The sequence below is a fragment of the Drosophila mojavensis genome, unplaced genomic scaffold, assembly GCF_018153725.1.
Source record: "Drosophila mojavensis isolate 15081-1352.22 unplaced genomic scaffold, ASM1815372v1 contig_231, whole genome shotgun sequence".
Classification (NCBI taxonomy): Eukaryota; Metazoa; Arthropoda; class Insecta; order Diptera; family Drosophilidae; genus Drosophila; species Drosophila mojavensis.
The window spans coordinates 483,272-494,249 of record NW_025318772.1 but is presented as its reverse complement, the minus strand read 5'-3'; the positions used below and the strand labels follow the sequence as shown (position 1 = coordinate 494,249).

General features: G+C 49.4%; 2 protein-coding genes across 2 annotated transcripts; both read left to right on the top strand.

Moving 5' to 3' along the window:
• Window positions 1-1,855: 1,855 nt before the first annotated feature.
• Window positions 1,856-3,787, top strand: LOC116803716 (uncharacterized protein DDB_G0271670-like; the record flags this gene model as incomplete). The annotated part of the gene is made up of 1 exon (XM_044008029.1): window positions 1,856-3,787. A coding segment is annotated over one exon (1,842 nt), but the record flags the coding sequence as incomplete, so codon positions are not given.
• Window positions 3,788-4,124: 337 nt separating this feature from the next.
• On the top strand, window positions 4,125-5,697 carry LOC6574483 (calphotin). Its single transcript, XM_002000493.3, has 2 exons — window positions 4,125-5,421; window positions 5,495-5,697. The coding sequence occupies exons 1-2, from the start codon at window positions 4,125-4,127 to the stop codon at window positions 5,695-5,697; spliced, it is 1,500 nt and encodes a 499-aa protein (XP_002000529.1).
• Window positions 5,698-10,978: the final 5,281 nt, after the last annotated feature.

Here is a 10,978-nt window from a genome sequence, read left to right as displayed (position 1 = left end):
TACCCCAACCATCCGCATCCGTATCTGCATCTGCTTCAGTATCCTCATACTCAACCTCCTCCTCCTCCTCCTCCTCCTCATCCTCATCCTCATCCTCATCCACATTCGCCGTCGCATTCGCGTACGCCCCCTGGACCCCTTCAGAGTCCTGTCTACTGTCGTGACATGTGCAACTCTATTGAAACTGGTTGCAGCATCGAGGAGGCGGCGTGGGATGCATTGCAATCGAGAATTGCTTCACATTTGGCTGCATTTATATCCTTTATTCATTCGAAAAATTGAAAGATTTATTTCTTAGTTCGCAGCGATTACATTTCTACCAGCTAATGTGTTCCGATTGAGCGGCTCCTGCGTCGTGGCAGTTTGTCAAAGTGTCAGACATTGAATGCCGTCTGCCAAATATCCAGTGGATGGAGCTACATTACAATTTGTTGACAACTGCGAGAAAGTAATCAGCTTTAAATAAATAACTAGCTACACATGCAAGGCAATCAAATCATTTAATTTTTTCAAGTAAATACAAATTTATATTGCCATGATATATACATATATATATTTATATATATATATATATATATATATAACACCAGTTATTTGATCATTAAAATTGTACACTCTTTAGTGCCTACTCTCTTATAATTTCCCAGAGACACTTGTTGATATACGAAATTGAGAATGACAGAGATAAAGCCGACCAAAGTCGATTCACCATAAATCGAGGTTTTTCCGCATACTTAAATACATTCTTTCAGTCTTTAAGTTCTCAATGGGCGTTCGTCGGGCTTCTCCACGAAAGAAAATTAGTGAAAAGAGGCATAGAAAAATGAGAGAACGCAATGCTTGGCCAGTTGAACGTGTCTATTCGAATCGTATAGTTCGACGGCGTAACAAATTAGCAATTCAAATAAATATAACAAATCAAATACATAATTTAAACTCAACTTTGAAACAAGTAACATTTAATATTTAACAAAATTTCTTATTCAGAAAAATAGCAGCATAAATCCTCTAATTGAAATCAGATTGTGTATTATTTGCATTAAATTATCCTGAGACTTTATCTACTTCAGAATAAACTAGCATTGATTGTTCTATATTGTCATAATTTGAAATATATTTTCCAGAATTTTCCACTAGTTTTTCTGCTCATTCAAGCGCTTTTTCACGACGCTCGCCAAAGTGGCGCCATTCCAATAGGAAATCCATTGCAGTCTATCGATCGAGGCTGGGAAAACAGCGTGAATGACGACAAGTTTGTTGTAAGCTCACATGGGCTTCGTAATTTCCCTCTTTCAATTGCAATTTTCCTTTCGGTTGCATCATATTTAAAAGTAGCTTTTGTTCAGGCCACTGACTCTTCCGAAGGCCAAGGCTAAGCGCCTTATCTGTTCTCGCTTATACCATCTACCTTGACCTGTTTGTTCGTAATGAAAGTGACAATTTGTTGAAGCTCTCCATTTCTACCTTGGGCTAAAAGGAGCTTAGAAACAATTGCAAATATTAAGTCGACGGAACATTTTCAGGAAATGAAAGACTTTTAGAACTGTAAAAAAGCAATTAACAACATATCACACAACCAAGCAAACGTAATGGCGACCCAAGCATCACTAGCAAATATATCTTCACCGCCAGCTGCTGCGGTGGCGACTCCAGCTCTTGAAACAGCTCCAGTACCAGCACCGGCAGTAGCACCAGCAGCAACACCGACAGAAGCTCCGGTAGCAAAACCAGCAGCAACACCAGCAGCAGTACCGGCAGCAGCTCCAGCAGCAGCGCCGGTAGCAGTTCCGGCAGCAGCACCGGCAGCAGCACCGGCAGCAGCACCTACAGCAGCTCCAGCAGCAGCACCTGCAGCAGCTCCAGCAGCAGCTCCAGCAGCAGCTCCAGCAGCAGCACCGGCAGCAGCTCCAGCAGCAGCACCGGCAGCAGCTCCAGCAGCAGCACCGGCAGCAGCTCCAGCAGCAGCACCGGCAGAACCTCCAGCAGCAGCACCGGCAGCATCTCCAGCAGCAGCGCCGGTAGCAGCTCCAGCAGCAGCGCCGGTAGCAGAACCGGCAGCAGCTCCAGCAGCACCACCGGCAGCAGCTCCAGCAGCAGCTCCGTTAGTAGCACCGGAAGCAGCTCCAGCAGCAGCACCGGAAGCAGCTCCAGCAGCAGCGCTGGTAGCAGAACCGGCAGCAGCACCGACAGCAGCTCCAGCAGCAGCACCGGCAGAACCTCCAGCAGCAGCACCGGCAGCATCTCCAGCAGCAGCGCCGGTAGCAGCTCCAGCAGCAGCGCCGGTAGCAGAACCGGCAGCAGCTCCAGCAGCACCACCGGCAGCAGCTCCAGCAGCAGCTCCGTTAGTAGCACCGGAAGCAGCTCCAGCAGCAGCACCGGAAGCAGCTCCAGCAGCAGCGCTGGTAGCAGAACCGGCAGCAGCACCGACAGCAGCTCCAGCAGCAGCACCGGCAGAACCTCCAGCAGCAGCACCGGCAGCATCTCCAGCAGCAGCGCCGGTAGCAGCTCCAGCAGCAGCGCCGGTAGCAGAACCGGCAGCAGCTCCAGCAGCACCACCGGCAGCAGCTCCAGCAGCAGCTCCGTTAGTAGCACCGGAAGCAGCTCCAGCAGCAGCACCGGAAGCAGCTCCAGCAGCAGCGCTGGTAGCAGAACCGGCAGCAGCACCGACAGCAGCTCCAGCCGCAGCACCGGCAGCAGCGCCAGCAGCACCACCGGCAGCAGCTCCAGCAGCAGCTCCGGTAGTAGCACCGGAAGCAGATCCAGCAGCAGCACCGGAAGCAGCTCCAGCAGCAGCTCCAGCAGCAGTGCCGGTAGCAGCGTCGGTAGCAGAACCGGCAGCAGCACCAATAGCAGCTCTAGTAGCAGCACCGGCAGAGCCTCTAGCAGCAGAACCGGCAGCAGCACCGACAGCAGCTCCAGCAGCAGCACCGGCAGCAGCTCCAGCAGCAGCGTCGGTAGCAGAACCGGCAGCAGCTCCAGCAGCAGCGCCGGTAGCAGAACCGGCAGCAGCACCGACAGCAGCTCCAGCAGCAGCACCGGCAGAACCTCCAGCAGCAACTCCAGCAGCAGCTCCGGCAGCAGCACCGGCAGCATTACCGGCAGCAGCACCGGCAGCAGCTCCAGCAGCAGCACCGGCAGCAGCACCGGCAGCAGCTCCAGCAGCAGCACCGGCAGCAGCTCCAGCAGCAGCACCGGCAGCAGCTCCAGCAGCAGCACCGGCAGCAGCTCCAGCAACAGAACCGGCAGCAGCTCCAGCAGCAGCGCCGGCAGAACCTCCAGCAGCAGCACCGGCAGCAGCTCCAGCAGCAGCGCCGGTAGCAGCTCCAACAGCAGCGCCGGTAGCAGAACCGGCAGCAGCTCCAGCAGCAGCGCCGTCAGAACCTCCAGCAGCAGCACCGGCAGCAGCTCCAGCAGCAGCGCCGGTAGCAGAACCGGCAGCAGCTCCAGCAGCAGCACCAGCAGCAGCTCCAGCAGCAGCACCAGTAGCAGCTCCAGTAGCAGCACCGGTAGTAGCTCCAGTAGCAGCTCCAGAAGCACCTCCAGCAGCAGCAACGGCAGCAGCTCCAGCTCCAGCAGCAACGCCGGTAGCAGCTCCAGAAGCACCTCCAGCAGCAGCTCCAGTAGCAGCTTCCGCAATGGCGCCGGTTGTAGCTCCAGAAGCAGTGTCAGTAGTAGTTCTAACAGCAGCACCGGATGACTCTCCGATCGCAGCGCCAGTAGTAGCACCGGTAGAAGCTCCGATAGCACCTACGGTATCGGCACCAGAAGCTGTCGTGGAAACTTCTTCTCAGGCAGCAGACCCCGTAGAGACTCCGACTCCTGTATCACCGCCAGTGGCAGCAGCAGCTTCAATTGAGGACACTCCAGCTTCGACAGCGACTGCTGCTACCACAACTATAATTCCAGTTGTGGATACTCCAGCTCCAGTAGCGCAAGCTGTTGCAGCACCCGCAGCAGAGGTTGTGGCAACAGCTGTGGAGACTCCAGTACCCGTAGTAGTACCGGAGGCAGAGCCAGCGGCAGCTCCTGCAGCCATTGTGGAGACTCCCCTAGCCGAAGTAGCACCAGTTACAGGCCCAGTAGTAGCGCCAGTAGCTGAGGCAGCGGCAACTCCTGATACGGTCATGGAGACTTCAGCGCCAGTAGCTGAGCCAGCTGCAGTTCCAACAGCTGATGTCGTGAGTCCTGTTCCAGTTTCTCTTAACGATGCTGTGGAGATTCCATCTGCACCAGTGGTAGCTCCTGTAGCAGTTGCGGAGCCTATAGTTGAGCCGGTGACAGTTCCAGCAGCTGTCGCAGAGACTCCTGCTCCGGCGGCAGCCCCCACAGCAGTTTTAGCAGAGTCCGTTGAAACTCCAGTAAATGCCGAAGCTCCCGCAGCAGTCTCGGAGACTTCGGAGGTTGTCGTGGCAAATCAAACTCCGGCAGCAGAGCCGACGGAAACACAACAAACAGTGGTGGAGGCACCAACTCCGGCAGCTGAGTCGGAGGCAATTCCAGCAGCTCCTATTGTGGATTCAGATCCAGTGGAGTTGCCTGCAGCTGTTGTGGACACTTCAGCACCAGTAGAGGCCCCTGTGGCAGTACCATTGCCGGAACCGGTAGCGGCACCTATCGCTGTCGTAGAGACTGCAGCTCCAGAATCAGAACTTGCGACCACTCCTGCTGTGGAGACTTCAGTCCCAGTGGAGACTCCCGCAGTGCCAGCAGCTGTCGTGGAGACTCCAACAGTGCCAGCAGCTGTCGTGGAGACTCCAGCTGTAGCGCCTGTGGCAGCACCATTATCACAGCCGACAGTGGCTCCTGTGACTGTCGTGGACTCTACAGCTCCAGTATCAGAGCCATCGGTAGTTCCATCTGAGGAGACTTTAGCACCCGTTGCAGAATCAGTGGCAGACTCAGTGACTGTCGTGGAGACTCCAACTCCGGCAGCAGAGCTCACAGAGACTCCAACAACTATCGTAGAGACCCCAGTTCCCGAATCAGAAACTGCAGCATCTCCAGTGACTGTCGAGGAAAGTTCAGTACCTGTTGCAGAGCCGGTGGCAACTCCAATGGCTGTCGAGGAGACTCCTGCTCCAGAATCAGAGCCTGCAGCATCTCCAGTGGCTGTCGAAGAGAGTTCATCGCCAACTCCAGCGGCTGTTCAGGAGACTCCTGCTGCGACAGCTGACTCTGTGGCATCTCAAGCAGCACCTGTAGAGACTCCAACTCCGGCAGCAGAACCTGCAGCAGCTACTGTCGTGGAGACTTCGGTCCCAGTAGAATCTCCAGTAGCGGAGATAGAGACTCCTGCAGCAGAGCCAGCGGTGACTTCAGAAGCTGGCGTGGAGACTTTGGCGGCTCCATCGAGCATTTCCGTCCCAGAAGCAGCCGCAGATGGAGTATCGGCTGAGGATTCAACAACTGTTTCCGATTCAGGTTGAAAATATATTGCTTTAAGTCAAATATATTCACACAGTTACTATCCATCTATTGATTCAACCAATTTCAGATGTGGATCCGTCGGCAGTTGTGCCCGTGGCAAAGATACATCCGACGCGCAGGGATCTGAATACCACAGATCTATCGCTGCTGGCCATTGCGGCTACCTTGGACGCCATAGCCGACAAGCTGAAGGATCAGAGAGCTCGCAACCAGGAGGTGCTGGATCGCATCTGCGAAATAGAGAAGATTTTGGGCGTGGCCCAGAAGTAACTCTGCCATATATCTAACAATTGTTGAATTTCGCAAAAGTCATAAATAAAGTAAATTCGCGGCCTGCCTTACCTTGCGTTTATCTGCTGCTGCGTGTAAAACTCATAAGGGACGAAAACAAATGTGCGACTTGCAGTTTTGGACACTTTTACGCAATGGAAAATAAATTGCAAGGCGTGGCACTACAGACACATTCATAATATATCTTCCCGCCCCCTGCACACAGCACACAGCACGCAGCCACAGCCCAGACAAGCAAATTGCCAGCTATGCTAAATTTGCAGCTCGCGCTTTGACAGCGAAATCTGAATAAAATTATACGATTGCGGCGGCATTTGCTGTGCAAACAAACCCTTAAATATCACCCCGCACCCCCAGCTGCTCGACGACTTGTGGCGTAGGACATGGTTGAATTTGAAAATTAATTATAACACCGCCTCCTGCCGCAGCTCTTGGAAACCAGCGCCAACTGTGAAGAGCGAGTGGAAAGGCGTTGAATAAATTTTCCGTATTTGGGGGGGGAAAAAAAAAGACAATATCTTTCAGCTACTTGTGAGCAGTTGTTAATTACCAATTATTGAATATAATTAGTAGATCTTTAAAATCGAAATAAAAAATTTTTGCCATTTCACAAATTGCAAAAGTTTATTGTATATATGTATATGAATTTCGTTTATCTTTGAGCTACTTTGGGCTGGCCAAAATGCCCAAATTGATCCTTTGGAGCGAAATGCACAAGCCATAAAATTCACTTTGCCTGGGAATAGAGAGCTTTCGCTCTTAAGCCCATGCGAGAGTAATAAAAATGTTTAAGCAGCGCCAAAAACTGACAATCGAAGGCTTGCAAATTTTATGAGCCAACGGTGAATACGAATTGGATTTAGTTGGATATCAAAGGGTGCGCATGGAGACGGCTCCAAGGCACCAGCGGCGATTATTCTAATCACTCGGTTTACAGCGACCCAACTTTAACTAACATGATATGGCCAGGCGATATCTGTTGCTGTCCGGCAGTCCCGCTGTCCGTCTGGCTGTCTCTGCTGGCCTTTCGTTACGGCACAATCCTCAATAACATCTACGACAGCTCAATCCAAATCTATACGCAAATCGCAACGCAAAAAAAAAAAATGGCTAAAAACAAAATTTCCATTTGACCATTTTGACTGGAAACAATAAAATGACCAGCACACACACATACATACACACACACGCACATAGATGCAGACATAGCCGACCGACAGCACACAGCATAAATGTTGCAAATGGAGCAACACAACAGAGTTGTTGTTGTGTGCTCCTTCTTTTAGCCAGGGTTGTCTGGTCTTGCGGCTAAATGTGTAACGAAAAAAAAAACTAAAAGGGAAAATATAAGTAAGAGAAAAGCCAAAAATGTTGGCCAGACTTTTTTTTTGGCACTTGGAACATGTCTGTTATGCGAAACCCTGACAGAGAGAATTCCCAAACCTAGCACACAAATACACGCGCACACACACACACATGCCCTATACCTATACACAGCCTGGTTTTGGTCCAGTAAGCTGCCTCTGACAGCAGTGGGTTATACAATTTAACCGCATTAATGATATCCAATTGCCCTATGCGGGGTCTCTCTGGCCGAAAGTGTAAATGCGTAATTGTTGCTAAATGACTTAGAGAGAGAGAGAGAGAGAGCAGATAATAGAGTGGAGTGAGTAAGAGGATAAATTTGTAAAACATTTTCACATTGGATTGCGAACTGTGTGTAAGCTACTTATACAGGGCTTACAAGTTTACCAGCGGGTTTACCAGCTGAATGGCATGCGCTGCATCCAATTGGAAATTAAATTGGACTCTACTAAAAGTCAACTTTATTGTGGATTGCGAGCGATAAATCTAAATAAAAATCAGGTTAAGTAATTATTTATATATTTTGCATACTGTATTCTTCTATATATCATATTCTCTGCATATATTTTCTCAAAGCTAATGATAGGTTCGAGTTATCCATTTCCATATCTGCCTGTGTTTCAGTCAATCTTATCAGCCTGGCTAATCGCCAATTAAATTGTTTGGCAGCACCTCAATTGCTGCTGATTTATGCCGCATGACGAGTGGCTCGCAGAGGAAAACAGAGTCTACAATATGCATGCAGCGTTTAGTTGCCCCACTTCAGCTGTGGAGCGTCGTGCTGAGTGCCGGATCAATCAGTCAGCATGCATAAATGACAGATGCCGAGAGCTTAGCTGGCAGCCCAGAGGTAACTACGGAGCAGGGCTCTGGCCAGACGGACGAACGGACGGCCAGTCGAGTGTATGAGTGGCTGGCTGGTAGTAATGCTGTCACTCGACTCGATGCCGCTGTCACATTGCACTTGAAGCTAATGCAGTGTGTCTCGCAGCCAGGCCGAGCAACGCCCAATGTGCAACACAGACAACGACAGCTGCAACAACAATCGAGACAATGGCCATGATTATTTGGCCAGCACATAGCTCGGTTTCATGTCCATTTCAGATTGGGCATCAAATAAATTTTTGACTTAATTGCGCCTATCTTTTGGTGAAATTGTTGCCAAAGCAACGATTAGCCGCATGCTGCATGCCGAATGCCACATGCCACATGCCACATGGCTTATGCCTTAGGCTGGCAGTATCGAGTATCGCAACTTTGACTCTGCTCAGTTGTTTTGGGTCTGGCTATTGCTGTAGCTGCTGTGCAAATTGTTGCCGTTTCTGTTTTCAGCTATCAGCTTTCAGTTTTCAGTTTTCGACTTTCAATTGCAGATTTCCTCTCGCTTCCCTTTGGCGGAGCTAATCATAATCCATGTAGCTGTCCATGTGCGATGCACTGCTGTCGAGCTAGAACCTGGGCTTTGTGTTCACCGGTTCGCAGAAAGCCACAATTAATTGACGTAAATTGTTTGCATTTCACCCCAAGGGTCGACGGTGTACGACGGCTCGTATACGTAATATTCACATGCTATCTTCTTTCTGCGCAAGAGCTTAACGTAATTAAGGGCCCGCCAATGCTCAACTCAATGACAACTTCATTTGCAGCGTAATTGTTGTCAGTTTTGCCCCAATCTCTGGGCTGCCTTCTTCTTTCGATGCTCGTTTGAGTTTCTTTGTAATCAGAAATGCGTTTGTTCTGCTTTAATCGAATTAAGTCAGCTAAGCCATTTGAGCGCACATTCTTTTATCTCTGCTGCGTATCAGCATGCAATTTTCAATTATTTTTTTTTTTTTTTCTTGCCATTCACTCGCCTTTTTAAAGTTTGCCCTCTTTTTGCGCTGCTGTGATTAATGACTTGTGAAAGCGAAAGGTGTGCAGAAGTTGCGAGCCGAGCAAAAGGCGCAAAAAGTCCCACACTCACACTTAAGACCTACTTAATTGAGCTCCATTGAGAGAAAGAGCCAACTGCTTCACTCATGCCCAAGTATTTGTTAAAGAGGCACACGAATCCCGTTAGGCTTTAAATCAAGTAGACTTTACTTTTAGAAGATTTATCGAGAGCAGCAGCTAGCGCTAGAAAGCTCTTAAATAATTAATTGAAATAAATATTCATATTGAATAGGCAACAAGTTAGACTTGAGGACACTTTCACTTGGTTCTGCCTGCCACACATGGCGTATGCGTTATTTTTGTGTCACACTGAAGCACTTTGAAAAACTGCTATGGCACTTAAACTGGCTTAAACAGAGCAACGTATAAACCCAAACACTCACACACACACACACACACACACACACACACACACACAAAAACAAACAGACATTGCGAACTCACTTAAAACTTTGGACATGCTGTGGCCAAGCATATGACAAACAGAATGCCAGGCATGCCTAGCCACGCCCCTTGCCCCTCTTGGGTCCTATCAGCCGGCTGATTATCATTCATTTGATGCCACATAATGGGCCACTTCAGCTGTGGCTGCGGCAAACGTTTTAGGATCTCTATAATTATCAACTGTGGACCACAAAAAAAAAAATAAAATAAAATAAAATAAAATAAAATAAAAGAAATAAATGAAATAATGGTAAACAAAGTGAAAAAGTTTTTAATTTACCAACGTTGTGCGCAATTGTTTTAACTGTTGAAAATAGCTGTAAAAAAGTGTATAAATGTGTGTGTATGTGTGTGTACTTTGTTAATAACTGCATGTGTCTTGTCTGCCGCCAAATGCATGCCATTGTTTTACAAGCCAACAGCAGGCGAACCAGAACCAGTTCCAGAGCAGCTGTCAATGACAGCAATAGCTGGAGCGACGCTGACGCTGACGCTGACAGCGACGGCGACGGAGACGGAGACAGTAACGGCGACGACAACAGCGACAGCGACTGCGACGCCTCGTAAGTAATTTCGCGCATATGTTGCATAAGCGCCCGCTGCATGCGACGCAACAGCAGCAGCAACAACAACAACAGCAACAATAACATCAATCGCAGAGCAAAAAAAAAAAAACAAAAATTGAGTGTGCGAGTGTGTGGGTTGTGAGCTGTGTTATACACTAGCCGACAGGCAAATGTGGGCTTCAGTGTCAGCTGCAGGCGGCGGCAGCGACGGAAGCAGCAGCAGCAGCAGCAGGAGCAGCTTAAGCTCGGCTGAGCGGCATATTCATGGCTGCTGCACACGACAAATTGAATTTTATGCAAAGGCTGCGCCTCGCCCCTGACCGTTCTAAAGCATTGTTCTCAAATCACCATCACTCTCATCCGCTCACTCTCACTCTCACTCGCACGCTCGCTCGCTCGCTCACTCCCTCCAATCTCTGCTCGCTGCCTCCTGCTCTGGCGCGGCGACATCTATGGCCTGTGTATGTCTGCATTATAAATTTCGACTTTTGTTTTCTTTCTGTTGCCTTTTCGTGCGTTTATGTGTGTGTGTGTGTGTGTGCGTGTTTATGTTGGCATATTAAGCTTATCCTTGTGCTTTGCACTTGCCAGTCGTCCTGCGACGCACGTTTTCAATCGTCGCTGTTGCTGTTGTTGTTGTTGCCTGCGTGTGTCCTAGTTTCAATGCTCCTGCATTTTCCTGCGTTCAGTCATTGTTGCTGCTCCCATTGTCTTTATCCTTTGCCATTGCCTTTGCCTTTGCCTTTGCCATTGGCTTTGCCTTTGCCATTGGCTTTGCCTTTGCCTTTGCCTTTGTTATTTGGGCTTAGGGCTTCTAGGCAGTAGCTCTCCATTTTATTTCACAGCTCTATCGGCTCTATGGCTCCATTGTGTATGCCGCCCAATTTGCCAGTTCTGCCAGACATTAATGAGAAGTAATGTTATCGCACTGTTAAACAGCTGCCTGTGTGTTT

Coding starts and splice junctions, on each gene's coding strand:
- LOC6574483 (XM_002000493.3), top strand. CDS start 4,125: ATGGAGACTTCAGCGCCAGTAGCTGAGCCAGCTGCAGTTCCAACAGCT. Junction 5,422..5,494: donor AACAACTGTTTCCGATTCAG/GTTGAAAATATA, acceptor AACCAATTTCAG/ATGTGGATCCGTCGGCAGTT.